Consider the following 19,096-nt stretch of genomic DNA (forward strand, 5'->3'; position numbering starts at 1 on the left):
GTTACTCAATATTTTCCCTTGAATGACAGGCTGAAAGATATGTAAGTCTCATGAGCTTACGCTAAAAGTTAGAGTCTGGGTTCTGTTAGACTTGAAAATCCAATGTTAAAATTTGATGTTAAATCAATGCATGGAAATGAAAGCTTCCAAATATTTCAAAAACATTTATTGCCAGGTAGTTAACCTATTAACAGTGAACAAATTATAACATGTATCCTAAAAATGAAACCAATGGTTCTGTCATTCTCTAATTTCACATGGGCTAAAGATATTTACGTGACATATTTTTAAACTAAAACCTAAAAGCACTTTTCCTGTGGTGATTCCAATTGTATTCAAACAACGTTGTGAAATAGATATGTCATGCTAAAAATTAGAGAAAAAGCAATAAAATCACGATTGACACTTAAAGCCATTCCAGAAGCCGAACTCAGTACTCTCATTATGGCATATGGATAAATATTCCATTAATCTGGCTTTAGTGCATAAACTTGACAAATTGCTCACATTATCTGGATTGGTAGACTTTAAACTTTTTGGTCTCAGAAGGCTCCAAAGAGCTTTTGTTTATTTGAATTACATATATTGATATTTATCAAATTACAAATTAAAATGCAGACCTTTTTAAAGTATACATATGAATTCATTTAAAAATAATAAACCCAATACATGTTAACATAAACAACAAAGTTTAATAAAAAAAAAAAAAAGCACATTTTTGAAACCAGAAAAATATCCATTGAGAAGAGTGTTAGTGTTTTAAATAACAACAGCAAAGTTACAAATGATTTAGTATACACTAAGTCAACTGAACGATATTGACACATACAGTAATTTGATTCAGGGTAAAATTTCAAAATACTGTGACTTGAACTTAATTCCTAAAGCAATTTCAAAGGGTACATTCCACCAACAATATTTTGGATATAGGGAGGGGGGTGCTAGGATTTACTCAATAATGCATTACTGGCTCAAAGTTAAGAAATAAGTTTAACTACAACATAACCGACCAGAAAACCTCTAAGTTTATGGTCTAAACTTAACCGACCATAAAACCTCTTGTTCATAAAAAATCTATTAAATTCAAAAATCCATTAAATTTTTTTAAAATCTCTACATATTTTTCTAAAGACAGGCTACGAGTCAACATAGGGAAAGATGTTTAGTTCCTTCCTGTTTTTAAATTGAGTGCCTACAGCACACTCATCCTACCTACGAGGGCAAATGTCACCTTGATTTTGTGAGCATTCGAGAAAGACATGAAAAGGCTGGGTGCAGTGGCTCAAGCCTGTCATCCCAACACTTTAGGAGGCCAAGGTGGGAGGATCATTTGAGCTTAGAAGTTCAAGACCAGCCTGGGCAACATAATGAGATGTCTCTACTAAAAATAAAAAATAAATTAGCTGGGTGTGGTGGTGCACACCTACAGTCCCAGCTACTCGGGAGGCTGAGGCGGAAGGATGGCTTGAGCCCAAGAGGTTGAGGCTACAGTGTGCCGTGATCATATCATTGCACTCCAGCCTGGGTGACAGAGCAAGACCCTGTTTCAATAACAACGACGACACAAAAAGTAGCTGACAGAAAGTCCAAAACTCTGCTGCAGTGGGCTTCTGAACTGAAGACAGAAAAAGAGCACTGCAGTATACTCAATAACCTTTATCTCTTTATTGAGATGTAATTCATTAACCATAAAATTCGCCTTTTAAAAGTGTATGTTCACAAAGTTATGCAACCATCACCACTAATTCCAAACCATCATACCAAAAAGCAGCCCCGTGCCAATCAGCAGTCATAACCTATTTCCCCCACCTCTGTCAATCACTGATCTACTCTCCATCTCTATGGATCTACCTATTTTGGATATTTCATGGCTTCTTCTAATGAGCATGTTTTCTTTTTTTTTTTTTTTTTTTTTTTTTTTTTTGAGACGGAGTCTCGTTCTTTCACCCAGGCTGGAGTGCAGTGGCGCAATCTCGGCTCACTGCAGGCTCCGCCCCCTGGGGTTCACGCCATTCTCCTGCCTCAGCCTCCTGCGTAGCTGGGACTACAGGCGCCCGCCACCTCGCCCGGCTAATTTTTTGTATTTTTAGTAGAACAGGGTTTCACCGTGTTAGCCAGGATGGTCTCGATCTCCTGACCTCGTGATCCGCCCGCCTCAGCCTCCCAAAGTGCTGGGATTACAGGCGTGAGCCACCGCGCCCGGCAATGAGCATGTTTTCAAGCTTCATCCATGTTGTGCCATGTGTCAGCCCTTCCCGTCTTTGTATTGCTGTGTATTATTCCATTGTATGGCTAGCCCACATTTTGTTTACCTACCTATCAATTGATAAACATTTGGATGTTTCCACTTTTGGCTGTTATGAATAATGCTGCTGTGAAATTCATATACAGTTTTTCATGTAGACATGTTTTCATTTCTCTGAGGCCTGTACCGTGGAATGGAATTGCTAGGCTACATGAGAATTCTATGCTTAACTTTTTTAGTAACTGCCAGACTATTTTCCAAAGTGACTGCAAGATTCGACAATCACACCAACTGCTCTATATCCTCACCAACACTTGTTCTCTGTGTTTATGATTATAGCCATTCTTGTGGGAATACAGCAGCATCTAATTGTGGTTTTGATTTGCATTTCCCTCATAGCTAATCACATTTAGCATCTTTTTGTGCTATGTGGATATCATCTTTGGAGAAACATCCAAGTCTTTTTGTCCATTTTTCAATTGGTTTGTCTTTTTCTGGTTGTCAGAGTTCTTTACATATATTCTGGATACCAGACTCTTATCAGATTTAGCATGTACAAATATTTTCTCTCATTTTGTAGGTTTTCTTTATTTAATGCACGAAAGTTTTTAATTTTGATGAAGTCCAATGTATCTATTTTTTCTTTTGTTGCTTGAGTTTTTGGTGTCATTTCTAAGAAATCATTCTAATCCAAGGTCATGAAGATTGATCCCTATATATCTTTCTAAAAGTTGTATTCTTTTAGCTCTTCGATTTAGGTCTTTGAGCCATTTTGAGCTAATTTTTGTACATAGTGTGAGGTAGGGGTTTGATTTCATTTATTTGCATGTTGTTATCCAAATATCCCAATACCATTTGTTGAAAAGACATCTTTCTCCATTGAATTGTTTTGGTACCTACTTCCTTTCAAAAAAATCAATTGACCTATATGACACCAAACTTACAGGCAACAAAAGAAAAAATAGACAAACTAGACTTCATAAAAATTAAAAACTTTTGTGAATCAAAAGATACTATCGGCCAGGCGTGGTGGCACATGCCTGAAATCCCAGCACTTTGGGAGGCCAAGGCGGGCAGATCACTTGAGGTCAGGAGTTTGAGAACAGCCTGACCAACATGGTGAAACCTGGTCTTTATATATAGAGTAATATAATACATACTATCAACACAGTAAAAAGACAAGCCATAGAATGGGAGAAAATATCCACAAATCACATATCTGATAAGCTATTAACATCTAGGACAAATAGAGAATTCTTAAAATTCAACAACAAAAATCGGCCGGGCACAGTGGCTCACGCCTGTAATCCCAGCACTTTGGGAGGCTGAGGCGGGTGGATCACGAGGTCAGGAGATCGAGACCATCCTGGCTAACATGGTGAAACCCTATCTCTACTAAAACTACAAAAAAATTAGCCGGGCGTGGTGGCGGGCGCCTGTAGTCCCAGCTACTCGGGAGGCTGAGGTAAGAGAATGGCGTGAACCCGGGAGGTGGAGCTTGCAGTGAGCCGAGACCACGTCACTGCCGTCCAGCCTGGGCGACAGAGCAAGACTCCATCTCAAAAAAAAAAAAAAAATTAACAACGAAAAAACAAACAACTTGATTTAAAATGAGTAAACGAACAGGCTTTTCTTCAAACAAGATATACAAATGGCCCACAAGCACGTGAAAAGATGCTCAGCATCATTAGTTATCAGGAACATGCAAACAAAAACTGTAAGATACCATTTTATGCCCATTTAGAATGACTACTATCAAAAAACGGAAAAGAAGCATTGGTGAGGATGTAGAGAAACTGGAACTCTTGTGTACTTTTGGTAGGAATGTAAAATGGTGCTACTGCTGTGGAAAACATTTTGGTGGTTCTAAAAAAAATTAAGAATGGAACTGCCATATGATCCAGCAATTCAATTTCTAGGTATATACTCAAAAGCACTGAAAGCAGGATCTTAAAGAGATAATTGTACACCTATGTTCACAGCAGCATTATTCACAATAGCCAAAGGCAGAAGCTCCCCAATGTTCACTGACAGACGAATTGATACACAAAATATGGTATATACACATAATAAAAATTTATTCAGCCTTTACAAGAACTGAAGTACTGGCACATGCTACAACATGGATGAACCTTCACGACATTTTGCTAAGTGAGATAAGTCAGCCACAAAAGGACAAATAACGTATGATTCCACTTACATGAGTACCTAGAGTAGCCAAATTCATAGAGACAAAAAGCAACAGTGGTTTTCAGGGGCTAGGCAGAGGAACGGAGGAGTTATTTTTCAATGGGTATAGAGTTTCAGTTAGGAAAGATGAAAAGGTTCTAGAGATGGATGGCGGTGATGGATAAAGAACAAGGTAAAGGTACTTAATGCAATTGAACTGTACAGTTAAAAATGGTTGCCATGGTAAATTTTATGTTATATATATTTCACTATAATTTTTTTAATTGGCAGAAAAACAACAGACCATACATATGAGACCTTATTTCTGGACTTTGTGTTTTTTTTTGGAGATAGGGTCTCGCTCTATCACCCAGGCTGGAGCACAGTGGCGTGATCTCGGCTCACTGCACCCTCGACCTCCTGGGCTAATGCAATCCTCCTCCTCAGCCTCCAGAGTAGCTGGGACCACAGGAGAGCACCACCATACCTGAATAATTTTTTTTTTTCTAGTAGAGACAGGGTTTCACCATGCTGCCCAGGCTGGTCTCAAACTCCTGAGCTCATGCAATCCACCCGCTTCGGCCTCCCAAAGTGCTGGGATTACAGGTGTGAGCCACCATGCCCAGCCTATTTCTGGGACTCTTAATTCTAATTCCATTGGTCTATCCTTATGCTTCTAACACACAGTCTTGATGACTGCTGCTTTGCAGTAAATTTTGAAATTGTCAAGTGTGAGTCTTCCGACTCTTTTCTTTTTCAAGGTTATTTTGACTATTCCTGGTCCCTTGCTTTTAATTTTTTCCTTCTTTCTTTTTTGTTTGAGATGGAGTTTCACTCTTGTTGCCCAGGCTGGAGTGCAATGGCGTGATCTCGGCTCACCGCAACCTCCACCTCAAGCGATTCTCCTGCCTCAGCCTCCCGAGTAGCTGGGATTACAGGCATGCGCCACTATGCCCGGCTAATTTGGTATTTTTAGTAGAGATGGGGTTTCTCCATGTTCAGGTGATCCACCCGCCTTGGCCTCCCAAAGTGCTGGGATTACAGGCTTGAGCCACCACGCCCGACCTTTTTTTTTTTTTTTTATTTTAAGGCAGGGTCTGTCTTGCTCTATCACCTAGGCTGGAGTGCAGCAGTGCAATCTTGGCTCACTGCAACCTCTGCCTCCAGGGCTCAAGCGATTCACCTGCCTCAACCTCCCAAAGTGCAGGGATTACAGGTGCCCGCCACCACACCCGGCCTTCCCTTGCATTTCTATCACGGTTTTAGAACCAGTTTGTCAATCTCTGCAAATGAGTAGATCAATTTGGGGAGTGCTGCTATCTTAACAACACTGAGTCTTCCAAGGTGTTAACATGAGATCCCTTTCCATATTGAGCTTTTCCTCAATGTCTTTGTTTTCAGGGTATAGGTTTTGCATTTTTTTGGATAAATTTACACCTAAGTAATTTATTCTTTCTGATGCTATTGTAAATGGTATAAAACTACTTTCTTAATTTCATTTTGGATTTATTCCATCTGGACTGAATTAATGAAATGTTCCATTTGGATTGCAGATGTATAGAAATACAGTTGATTTTTGCAGATGGAGCCTATATCCTGCAACCTTGCTGGTCTCATTTATTAGTTCTAATGGTCTTTGGTCAATTCCTTAGAGTTTTCTAGATCATGTAATCTGCAAATAGAGTTAGTTTTACTTCTGCCTTTCCAATCTGGATGCTTCTTATTTCATTTTCTTGCCAAATACCCTGGCCAAGACTCTGAGTACAATGTTGAGTAAGAGCTGTGAGAGCAGGCCAAGTGTGGTGGCGCCATGCCTGTAATCCTAGCAGTCTGGGAGGCCAAGGCGGGCAGATTACTTAAGGTCAGGAGTTTGAGACCAGCCTGGCCAACACGGTGAAACCCCATCTCTACTAAAAATGCAGAAACCAGCCAGAAATCACTTGAAACCGGGAGGTGGAGGTTGCAGTGAGCTGAGATCAAGCCACTGCACTCCAGCCTGGGCAACATAGAAAGACTCTGTCTCCAAAAAATAAAAAGAAGTTGTGAGAGCAGACATCCTTGGGACACAGTGGTAGGTTAAACACAAGATGGGGACCCAGTCTGTCAAATGTAAATCCTGTGAAAACTCTACAGGACAACCCAGTTCCAACAAATTAAATGCAAGGCAGGAAATAAAAAAGAGGAGACACTTATAGATTAAGAAAGATGTGGCCAGGCGCAGTGGCTCACGCCTGTAATCCCAGCACTTTGGGAGGCCAAGGCGGGTGGATCACTTGAGATCAGGAGTTTGAGACCAGCCTGGCCAACATGGTAAAACCCCGTCTCTACTAAAAATACAAAAATTAGCCCAGCGAGGTGGCATGCACCTGTAATCCCAGTTACTAGGGAGGGTGAGGCATAAGAATTGCTTGAACCCAGGAGACAGAGGTTGCAGTGAGCTGAGATAGTGTCACTGCACTCCAGCCTCAGTGATAGAGTGAGACTCCGTCTCCAAAAAAAAAAAGAAAGAAAGGTTTAAAAAACATACCAACTAAATGCAATTTAGTTTCTGAACATGCTGTTAAAAAGTTATAAAGCAATCAGAAAACCTTATACGCTGCCTGAAAAGTTGACATTAAAAAATTATTGTCGGCCGGGCACGGTGGCTCACACTTGTAATCCCAGCACTTTGGGAGGCCAAGGCGGGCGGATCACCAGGTCAGGAGATCGAGACCACAGTGAAACCCCGTCTCTACTAAAAATACAAAAAATTAGCCGGGCGTGGTGGCGGGCGCCTGTAGTCCCAGCTACTCAGAGAGGCTGAGGCAGGAGAATGGCGTGAACCTGGGAGGCAGAGCTTGCAGTGAGACGAGATTGCGCCACTGCACTCCAACCTGGGCGACAGAGCAAGACTCCGTCTCAAAAAAAAAAAAAAAAATTATTGTCTTAGGAGGCTGAGGTGGGTGGATCACGAGGTCAGGAGTTCAAGACCAGCCTGACCAACATGGTAAAACCCCGTCTCTATTAAAAAATCCAGAAATTAGCTGGGAGTGGTGGCGCACGCCTATAATTCCAGCTACTCAGGAGGCTGAGGCAGGAGAATCACTTGAACCCGGGAGGCAGAGGTTGCAGTGAGCCAAGACCACGCCATTGTACTCCAGCCTGGGTGACAGAGCAAGACTCCATCTCAAAAAAAAAAAAAAAGAATTAATGTCAGTATTTTAGGAATAATGATATAACTATTTTTAGGAGTCCTTATCTTCTTGCGATACCTACTGAAATATATATATATATTTTTGAGATAGAGTCTTTCTCTGTTGCCCAGGCTGGAGTGCAGTGGCGTGATCTCAGCTCACTGCGACCTCCACCTCCCGGGTTTGAGCAGTTCTCCTGCCTCAGCCTCTCAAGTACCTGGGTATGCAGGCGTGTGCCACCATGCCCGGCTAATTTTTTTTTGTTGTATTTTGGTAGAGACAGGGTTTCACCATTGTTGCCCAGGCTGGTCTGAAACTCCTGACCTCAGGCTCACCTCGGCCTCCCAAAGTGCTAGGATTACAGGCGTGAGCCACCGCGCCTGGCCACCTACTGAAATATCTACAAGTGAATATTACGCTGCTTCAGGTTGGCTTAAATAACCTGGATGTGGTGGGGTATGACGAATACACTACTGGCCATGAGGTGGAGAAGCCAAAAGGCGGGTGTGTGGCACAGGTTCACTGTAACAGTCACTCAATCTTCCTGTATGTGTAAAATTTTTCATAATGAAGATCATTTTTAATGCATCCTTAATAGCTCAATCATGAGCGGGCTGCTACTTTTGAAGCACTAGTTTTAAGTATAAACCGCTCCTCTGGACGACTCAGGCCTGACAATGCGTTTGCATATGTTTTCTTTTTCATGTTCCATTAGAAATGGGAGCATCACTATTTTCTTCCCACCTGAAGCATCTGGCAGCCTCTCTCACACCTAGACATGCCCAGCACAGGGACCTGGAGCCACTGAAAGCCCAGTCATCATGAAAATATTTCAAACACAAGATTAAATAAAAGTTAAACTGCAAGTAAAATATCACTTTTAAGAAAAAAGTATACAAAGTTTATTTTTTTATTTTTATTTTCTATTTTATTTATTTTTTATTATTATGCTTTAAGTTCTAGGGTACATGTGCACAAGGTGCAGGTTTGTTACATATGTAGACATGTGCCACGCTGGTGTGCTGCACCCATTAACTCATCATTTACATTAGGTATTTCTCCTAATGCTGTCCCTCCCTGCTCCCTCCACCCCACAACAGGCCCCAGTGTATGATGTTCCCCTTCCTGTGTCCAAGTGCTCTCATTGTTCAATTCCCACCTATGAGTAAGAACATGCAGTCTTTGGTTTTCTATCTTTGCGATAGTTTCCTGAGAATGATGGTTTCTAGCTTCATCCATGTCCCTACAAAGGACATGAACTCATCCTTTCTTATGGCTGCATAGTATTCCATGGTGTATATGTGCCACATTTTCTTAATCCATTGATGGACATTTGGGTTGGTTCCAAGTCTTTGCTATTGTGAATAGTGCCACAATAAACATACATGTGCATGTGCCTTTACAGTAGCATGATTTATAATCCTTTGGGTATATACCCAGTAATGGGATGGCTGGGTCAAATGGTATTTCTAGTTCTGGATCGTTGGGGAATTACCACACTGTCTCCCCCAATAATTGAACTAGTTTACAGTCCAACCAAAAGTGCAAAAGTGTTCCTATTTCTCCACATCCTCTCCAGCACCTGTTGTTTCCTGACTTTTTAATGATTGCCATTCTAACTGGTGTGAGATGGTATCTCATAGTGGTTTTGATTTGCATTTCTCTGATGGCCAGTGATGATGAGTATTTTTTCATGTCTCTGTTGGCTGCATGAATGTCTTCTTTTGAGAAGTGTCTGTTCATATCCTTCGCCCAATTTTGATGGGGTTGTTTGATTTTTTCTTATAAATCTGTATAAGTTCTTTATAGATTCTGGATATTAGCCCTTTGTCAGATAGGCAGATTACAAAAATTTTCTCCCATTCTGTAGGTTGCCTGTTCACTCTGATGGTAGTTTCTTTTGCTGTGAAGAAGCTCTTTAGTTTAATTAGATCCTATTTGTCTGTTTTGGCTTCTGTTGCCATTGCTTTTGGTGTTTTAGACATGAAGTCCTTGCCCATGCCTAGGTCCTAGGGTTTTTATGGTTTTAAGTCTAACATTTAAGTCTTTAATCCATCTTGAATTTTTGTATAAGGTGTAAGGAAGGGATCCAGTTTCAGCTTTCTACATATGGCTAGCCAGTTTTCCCAGCACCATTTATTAAATAGGGACTCCTTTCCCCATTGCTTGTTTTTGTCAGGTTTGTCAAAGATCAGATGGTTGTAGATGTGCGGTATTATTTCTGAGGGCTCTATTCTGTTCCATTGGTCTGTATCTCTGTTTTGGTACCAGTACCATGCTGTTTTGATTACTGTAGCCTTGTAGCATAGTTTGAAGTCAGGTAGCGTGACGCCTCCAGCTTTGTTCTTTTGGCTTAGCATTGTCTTGGCAATGTGGGCTCTTTTTTGGTTCCATATGAACTTTAAAGTAGTTTTTTCCAATTCTGTGAAGAAAGTCATTGGTAGCTTGATGGGGATGGCATTGAATCTATAAATTACCTTGGGCAGTATGGCCATTTTCAAGATATTGATTCTTCCTATCCATGAGCATGGAATGTTCTTCCATTTGTTTGTGTCCTCTTTTATTTCCCTGAGCAGTGGTTTGTAGTTCTCCTTAAAGAGGTCCTTCACATCCCTTGGAAGTTGGATTCCTAGGTATTTTATTCTCTTTGAAGCAATTGTGAATGGGAGTTCACTCATGATTTGGCTCTCTGTTTATTGGTGTATAGGAATGCGTGTGATTGTTGCACATTGATTTTGTATCCTGAGCCTTTATAAGTTGCTTATCAGCTTAAGGAGACTTGGGGCTGAGACGATGGGGTTTTCTAAATATACAAATATGTCATCTGCAAACAGGGACAATTTGACTTCCTCTTTTCCTCACTGAATACCCTTTATTTCTTTCTCCTGCCTGACTTCCCTGGCTCGAACTTCCAACACTGTGTTGAATAGGAGTAGTGAGAGAGGGCATCCCTGTCTTCTGACAGTTTTCAAAGGGGATGCTTGCAGTTTTTGCCCATTCACTATGATATTGGCTGTGGGTTTGTCATAAATAACTCTTATTATTTTGAGATATGTTCCATCAATACCTAGTTTATTGAGTATGTAGAGGGAAATTTATAGCACTAAATGCCCATAAAAGAAAGCAGGAAAGATCTAAAATTGACACCCTAACATCACAATTAAAAGAGCTAGAGAAGCAAGAGCAAACACATTCAAAAGCTAGCAGAAGGCAAGAAATAACTAAGATCAGAGCAGAACATGAAGTACTGTTGAATTTTGTTGAAGGCCTTTTCTGCATATATTGAGATAATCATATGGTTTTTGATTCTGTTTATATGATGGATTATGTTTGTTGATTTCCATATGCTGAACCAGCCTTGCATCCCAGGGATGAACCCCACTTGATCATGGTGGATAAGCTTTTTGATGTGCTGCTGGATTCGGTTTGCCAGTATTTTATTGAGGATTTTTACATCGATGTTCATCAGGGATATTGGTCTAAAATTCTCTTTTTTTGTTGTGTCCCTGCCAGGCTTTGGTATCAGGATGATGCTGGCCTCATAAAATGAGTTAGGGAGGATTCCCTCTTTTTCTATTGATTGCAATAGTTTCAGAAGGAATGGTACCAGCTCCTCCTTGTACCTCTGGTAGAATTCGGCTGTGAATCCCTCTGGTCCTGGACTTTTTTTGGTTGGTAGGCTATTAATTATTGCCTCAATTTCAAAGCCTGTTATTGGTCTATTCAGGGATTCAACTTCTTCCTGGTTTAGTCTTGGGAGGAAGACTGTCCAGGAATTTATCCATTTTTTCTAGATTTTCTAGTTTATTTGTGTAGAAGTGTTTATAGTATTCTCTGATGGTAGTTTGTATTTCTGTGGGATTGGTGGTGACATCCCCTTTATCATTTTTTATTGTGTCTATTTGATTCTTTTCTCTTTTCCTCTTTATTAGTCTTGCTAGTGGTCTATCAATTTTGTTGATCTTTTCAAAAAACCAGCTCCTGGATTCATTGCTTTTTTGAAGGGTTTTTTGTGTCTCTATCTCCTTTGGTTCTGCTCTGATCTTAGTTATTTCTTGCCTTCTGCTAGCTTTTGAATGTGTTTGCTCTTGCTTCTCTAGCTCTTTTAATTGTGATGTTAGGGTGTCAATTTTAGATCTTTCCTGCTTTCTTTTATGGGCATTTAGTGCCATAAATTTCCCTCTACATACTGCTTTAAATATGTCCCAGAGATTCTGGTATGTTGTGTCTTTGTTCTCATTGGTTTCAAAGAACATCTTTATTTCTGCCTTCATTTCTGTATTTACCCAGTAGTCATTCAGGAGCAGGTTGTTCAGTTTCCATGTAGTTGTGCAGTTTTGAGTGAGTTTCTTTTTTTTTTTTTTTTTTTGAGACGGAGTCTCGCTCTGTCGCCCATGCTGGAGTGCAGTGGCGCAATCTCAGCTCACTGCAAGCTCCGCCTCCCGGGTTCACGCCATTCTCCTGCCTCAGCCTCTCCGAGTAGCTGGGACTACAGGCGCCCGCCACCACGCCCGGCTAATTTTTTGTATTTTTAGTAGAGACAGGGTTTCACCGTGGTCTCGATCTCCTGACCTCATGATCCGCCCGCCTCGGCCTCCCAAAGTGCTGGGATTACAAGCGTGAGCCACCGCGCCCGGCCTTGAGTGAGTTTCTTAATCCTGACTTCTAGTTTGATTGCACTGTGGTCTGAGAGACAGTTTGTTATAATTTGTTATTTTACATTTGCGGAGGAGTGCTTTACTTCCAACTATGTTGTCAATTTTGGAATAAGTGCTATGTGGTGCTTAGAAGAATGTATATTCTGTTGATTTGGGGTGGAGAGTTCTGTAGATGTCTATTAGGTCCACTTGGTGCAGAGCTGAGTTCAATTCCCGGATATCCTTGTTAACTTTCTGTCTCATTGATCTGCCTAATGTTGACAGTGGGGTGTTAAAGTCTCCCATTATTATTATGTTGGAGTCTAAGTCTCTTTGTAGGTCTCTAAGGACTTGCTTTATGAATCTGGGTGCTCCTGTATTGGGTGCATATATATTTAGAATAGTTAGCTCTTCTTGTTGCATTGATCCCTTTACCATTATGTAATGGCCTTCTTTGTCTCTTTTGATCTTTGTTGGTTTAAAGTCTGTTTTATCAGAGACTAGGATCGCAACCCCTGCTTTTTTTTCTTTTCCATTTACTTGGTAGATCTTCCTCCATCCCTTTATTTTGAGCCTATGTGTGTCTCTGCACGTGAGATGGGTCTCCTGAATACAGCACACCGAAGGGTCTTGACTCTATCCAATCTGCCAGTCTGTGTCTTTTAATTGGAGCATTTCGCCCATTTACATTTAAGGTTAATATTGTTATATGTGAATTTGATCCTGTCATTTTGATGTTAGCTGGTTATTTTGCTTGTTAGTTGATGCAGTTTCTTCCTAGCCTCGATGATCTTTACAATTTGGCATGATTTGCAGTGGCTGGTACCGGTTGTTCCTTTCCATGTTTAGTGCTTCCTTCAGGAGCTCTTTTAGGGTAGGCCTGGTGGTGACAAAATCTCTCAGCATTTGCTGGTCTGTAAAGGATTTTATTTCTCCTTCACTTATGTAGCTTAGTTTGGCTGGATATGAAATTCTGCGTTGAAAATTCTTTAAGAATGTTGAATATTGGCCCCACTCTTTTCTGGCTTGTAGAGTTTCTGCGAAGAGATCCACTGTTAGTCTGATGGGCTTCCCTTTGTGGGTAACCGGACCTTTCTCTCTGGCTGCCCTTAACATTTTTTCCTTCATTTCAACTTTGGTGAATCTGACAATTATGTGTCTTGGAGTCGCTCTTCTCGAGGAGTATCTTTGTGGCATTTTCTATATTTCCTGTATTTGAGTGTTGGCTTGCCTTGCTAGGTTGGGGAAGTTCTCCTGGGTAATATCCTGAAGAGTGTTTTCCAACTTGGTGCCATTCTCCCTGTCACTTTCAGGTACACCAATCAGCTGCAGATTTGGTCTTTTCACATAGTCCCATATTTCTTGGAGGCTTTGTTCATTTCCTTTTACTCTTTTTTCTCTAAACTTCTCTTCTTGCTTCATTTCATTCATTTGATCTTCAATCACTGATACCCTTTCTTCCAGTTGATCGAATTGGCTACTGAAGCTTGTGCATGCATCATGTAGTTCTCATGCCACGGTTTTCGGCTCCATCAGGTCATTTAAGGACTTCTCTACACTGCTTATTCTAGTTAGCCATTCGTCTAATCTTTTTTCAAGGTTTTTAGCTTCTTTGTGATGGGTTCAATCATCCTCCTTTGGCTCAGAAAAGTTTGATCGTCTGAAGCCTTCTTCTCTCAACTCATCAAAGTCATCCTCCATCCAGCTTTGTTCCATTGCTGGCGAGGAGCTGCATTCCTTTGGAGGAGAAGAGGCACTCTGATTTTTAGAATTTTCAGCTTTTCTGCTCTCGTTTCTCCCCATCTTTGTGGTTTTATCTACCTTTAGTCTTTGATGATGGTGACACACAGATGGGGTTTTGGTGTGGATGCCCTTTCTGTTTGTTAGTTTTCCTTCTAACAGTCAGGACCTTCAGCTGCAGGTCTGTTGGCGTTTGCTGGAGGTCCACTCCAGACGTTTGCCTGGGTATCACCAGCGGGGGCTGCAGAACAGCGAATATTGCAGAAAAGCCAATGTTGCTGCCTGATTGTTCCTCTGGAAGCTTCATCTCAGAGGGGCACCCAGCTGTGTGAGATGTCAGTCGGCCCCTACTGGGAGGTGCCTCCCAGTTAGGTAGGCTACTCGGGGGTCAGGGACCCACTTGAGGAGGCAGTATGTCCGTTCTCAGATCTCGAACTCCATGCTGGGAGAACCACTACTCTCTTCAAAGCTGTCACACAGAGAAATTTATGTCTGCAGAAGTTTCTGCTGCCTTTTGTTCAGCTATGCCCTGCCCCCAGAGGTGGAGTCTACAGAGGCAGGCAGGCCTCCTTGAGCTGTGGTGGTCTCCACCCAGTTCGAGCTTCCCAGCTGCTCTGTTTACCTACTCAAGCCTCAGCAATGGCGGACGCCCCACCCCAAGCCTCGTTGCCGCCTTGCACTTCAATCTCAGACTGTTGTGCTAGCAATGAGTGAGGCTCCGTGGGCATGGGACCCTCCGAGCCTGGCACGGGATATAATTTCCTGGTGTGCCGTTTGCTAAGACTGTTGGAAAAGCGCAGTATTAGGGTGGGAGTGACCCGATTTTCCAGGTGCCATCGGTCACAGCTTCCCTTGGCTAGGAAAGGGAATTCCCTGATCCCTTGAGCTTCCCGGGTGAGGCAATGCCTCGCCCTGCTTTAGCTCATGCTCTCACACTTGGTGGGCTACACCCACTGTCCGACAAGCCCCAGTGAGATGAACTCGGTACCTCAGTTGGAAATGCAGAAATCACCCGTCTTCTGCGTCGCTCATGCTGAGAGCTGTAGACTGGAGCTGTTCCTATTTGGCCATCTTGGAACCTCCCATCAAGTATACAAAGTTTAAAAGGATACATGCTTGCCTGCAATTTCTAAATTTCTATAATTAACATTCATTTTTTTGTGAAGAAAAATTATAAACATATTGCATATTTATGATGCAAACTATTCCCTAAAATGTTTACTATATGTAAGAACTGCATAAAATGTTTCAAAAAATAAAATGCATTCTATAATGGTAAAATCCAAAGACAAGACTAAGATATTGCATGTTCTGTACTTCTTACAGACATCCCCTAATGTTAGCACTCAGTAAACAGTAAATGACAAGTCACCTGCCAGGGTAACCTTTAGCACCATTAGCTAATTTCCAACATGCGGAGTGAAGTTTTTGTTGCATTTTGTTGTGCACAGACAAAGCTATGACGTCCTGCAGGGGGAGACGGAGCCCCAGGCAATGTTGAGCCGCCTCCCAGCCATGCAAGACATTTGCCCCCAACAAAACATCCCCACTCCAGGCCGGGCACGGTGGCTCACGCTTGTAATCCCAGCACTTTGGGAGGCCGAGGCGGGCGGATCACAAGGTCAGGAGATCGAGACCACAGTGAAACCCCATCTCTACTAAAAATACAAAAAATTAGCTGGGCGTGGTGGCGGGCGCCTGTAGTCCCAGCTACTCGGAGAGGCTGAGGCAGGAGAATGGCGTGAACCCGGGAGGCGGAGCTTGTAGTGAGCAGAGATCGCGCCACTGCACTTCAGCCTGGGTGACAGAGCGTCTCAAAAAAAAAAAAAAAAAAAAAAACATCCCCACTCCTCCCACACACATCCAAACCCAAGCAAAGCAAAGGCGGTGGCAGGGCGCTGAGGTGGAGGGGCCCTGCCATGAAGACACCCATCTATACGCAGGTAAAAGGTTATACTCTAGAGACTCAGCTGGGAAGGGAAGCGAAGACAGACCAGGAAGCCAATGGCTGCTCTGCTCTAAAACCACAAAGGAACTATGAAAGGATTAAGTTCAAAGTGAACAAGTGCTAATGAAGAACTTCCAAGGAAAGGCCGTTTTGTTTTTAGGTGAGAAATAGCGCTTTTACAACTAGACAACTAGGGTAAGCTCCGGAGGTCATCTCAGGGGTGGAGGGAGGGAAACCAGACATGGGTTAGCAGTTTGATGAAGTCAAAATGGAATAATACCAACCACTGGTGCAGTGCTCTAAATCCGCCCTGGAGGTGGGGTGGGGTGTGGGATGGCCTCTAGAACCTCCACGCCTTCGCATCCCAATTCAACCCCATGCTTGCAGTCCATTCAATTCTTACTTTCTACTCTCAAAAACAGAAAGCAGCCCCACCAACCCATTCCTTCCAGGAGGGGAGAACAGGCCGTAAATCTCCCAATTCCCAGATAGCTGCTAGTCTTAACATCAGGGCTCACCTCTGTGGGAAAATGGTTTCAGACCTCAAAGCACCACGAGGGGCCACCCAGAAGCCCAGCCACAAGGCCCTGTACCTGATAGATGGCTTCATCGCAGGCATTCTGAAGGCCCAGGTTCACCATCGTGTTCTGCAGCGTGCGACCCATGTAGAATTCCAGGGAAAGATAATAAATGCGCTGAGGAAGCAGAAGAAAGAATAAGATTTCTCATTCCATTCTACACTTTAGGAAGGTTACAGAGATGACAGGACCCATGAAGCCCCCACTCGGGATTTAATTTATATCAACCCCACGCACAAAAACTGGGCTTGCTCTGTCAGGCAGTCAGCTGACCACAGCCCCCCAGAGCAGCCCACCCAGGAGACCCCTCTTCAACACGGCCTTCTCTTCCCTGACCCTCGAGTCCCTGGATGAACACACACTAACTTCCCATGATGTGTGGGGAGGCAAGGCAGGTTGGTGGTTGCAGACGAGGCACCCAGAACTGGACAGATCCAGGTCTGCACTTAGCTCAGCCTCTTACCAGCCATGTGCCCTTGGACAAGTTACTTCATATCTCTAAGACGGATGTAACACAGGCCATGTCTTCAAGTACTCAATGTAAAGCCTTGAGCACAGCTTCTAGCACCCATGTGAAGCACCAATGAACGCGGCACAGGTGGCTGAATGGATGCATCCATGTTCCCCAGCAGAAGTCTCCTGGCCGATGCCTGCTGGCTGGCTGGCTTGGGGTTGCCACATGAGCCAGTTCTATGCCAGTGAGGTGCTGTAGCAAGGATGGCCACCCATGCAGTGCCTCCTGGGCCCTGAGCGGGGTTCTAGGTGCCCTACTTTCTCTACCGAGTACTTCTCATGGCCACCCATGGGCCTGCAGCAGCCAGGGCTGAATGCTAAGATCAGCGGGCACAACTCCAAGGACTAACAGGATATTTGCACAGCCAACATCTCCCCTGAAATATTTACTAATTGCTGTGGTGGTTTTAACCAGGGGCCAAACACTTTCTGATATTCTTCACTCCAGGAGGAGGAGCTTACTTCCCTGTCTGCCACCTTGAGGGTGGGCTGGATGTAGCGACGCCCTGCTGAGGAGCACAGAAAGGAAACGGCAGCAACTTGACAGTGGAGATAGCTGACCACGTTGATGGGCATCCCGGTGTGCTGTGATGAGGACACTTCCTTCTGTGTGTTCTTCCCAAAACCCATAACCCCAGTGTAATCATGAGAAAATAGCGGACAAACCCAAACTGAGGAATTTTCTATAAAATGCCTGACCAGTAGTCATCAAATTTATAAGGTCATAAAAGACAAGGAGTGATCAACAAACTGTCACGAATCTAAGCCACATTCAGGCTTTTGGAACTACTAAATGAATTCAGCAAGGTAGCAGAATATAAGGCTAACACAAAATCAGTTATCTTTATTGTTTTTAATTAATTATTCATGATTAATATAGCTATCCAATGTTCATTAGCAATGAACATTCCAAAAATAAAACTAATTAAACAATTACTACAGCTCATACACTTTAGGAGGCCAAGGCGGGGGAACTGCTTGAGGCCAGGAGTTTGAGACCAACCTGGGCAGCAAAATGAGACCCCCCTCTCTGCAAAAAATTTAAAAATTAGCCAGGTGTGGTGGTGCATGCCTGTGGTCCCAGCTACAAGGGAGGCTGAGGTGGGAAGACTGCTTAAGCCTGGGAGGTCAAGGCTGCAATGAGCCAGGCGCAGTGGTTCACATCTCTAATTCCAGCACTTTGAGTTTGGCAGTTCCTCAAAAAGTTAAACACAGAGTTACTATTTGGCCCAGCAAGTCCACTCCCAGGTATATATGTGCCCAAGAGAAATGAAAGCCTATGTCCCCTCCAACACTTGTATATAATAGCCAAAAGGTGGAAAAAACCCAAATGTCAATCCTTCATGTCCTACAGCATGAAGGAACCTCAAAAACACCACCTCAGTGGAAGAAGCCAATCACAACAGACCACACATTCTATGAATCCATTTATATGAAATGTCTAAAACAGGCATATCTAAAGAAACCAAAAGGGGATTGATTGGTAATTGCCTAAGGGTAGGGGATTAGGGGTTTGTTAATAACAAAAGGCTTACGGTTTCTGTTCCAGACGAAAAAAGTTTTTAAATTGATTGTGGTGATGGAAGCACAACTCTGTGAATATCCTGAAACCATTATATCCAACTGTATGCTTTAAAGGGGTGAAACGTACAGTATCTGAATTTTATGTCAATATACCTCTTGTCAAAGAAAGTAATAGATGAGGCCAGGCACGGTGGCTCGCGCCTGTAATTCCAGCACTTTGGGAGGCTGAAGCGGGAGGATCTCTTGAGTCAAGGAGTTCAAGGCCATCTCTACAAAAAAAAAAAAAAAAGGCCAGGCGCAGTGGCTCATGCCTGTAATCCCAGTGCTTTGGGAGGCTGAGGTGGGCAGATCACGAGGTCAGGAGTTTGAGACCAGCCTGGCCAACATGGGGAAATGCCATCTCTACTGAAAGTACAAAAAATTAGCCGGGGGTGGTGGCAGGCACCTGTAATCCCAGCTAATCAGGAGGCTGAGGCAGGAGAATTGCTTGAACCCAGGAGGCAGACGTTGCAGTGAGCTGAGACCGTGCCACTGCACTCCAGCCTGGGCTACAGAGCGACACTCAGTCT

At 43.0% G+C, this 19,096-nt stretch overlaps 1 protein-coding gene across 3 annotated transcripts in view; it reads right to left on the reverse strand.

Moving 5' to 3' along the window:
- PYGB (glycogen phosphorylase B) overlaps positions 1-19,096 on the reverse strand; it is a 66,604-nt gene that overhangs the window by 35,703 nt on the left and 11,805 nt on the right. The window contains exon 2 of one of the 3 annotated variants that reach the window (XM_055265612.2): positions 16,506-16,607. The exons of the other annotated variants lie outside the window; for them this stretch is intronic. Within the exon in view, the coding sequence (XP_055121587.2) occupies positions 16,506-16,607 (102 nt within the window). The remainder of the gene's footprint in view (positions 1-16,505; positions 16,608-19,096) is intronic. 3 annotated transcript variants of the gene reach the window in all.

Source organism: Symphalangus syndactylus, chromosome 24 (assembly GCF_028878055.3).
Source record: "Symphalangus syndactylus isolate Jambi chromosome 24, NHGRI_mSymSyn1-v2.1_pri, whole genome shotgun sequence".
NCBI lineage: Eukaryota > Metazoa > Chordata > Mammalia > Primates > Hylobatidae > Symphalangus > Symphalangus syndactylus.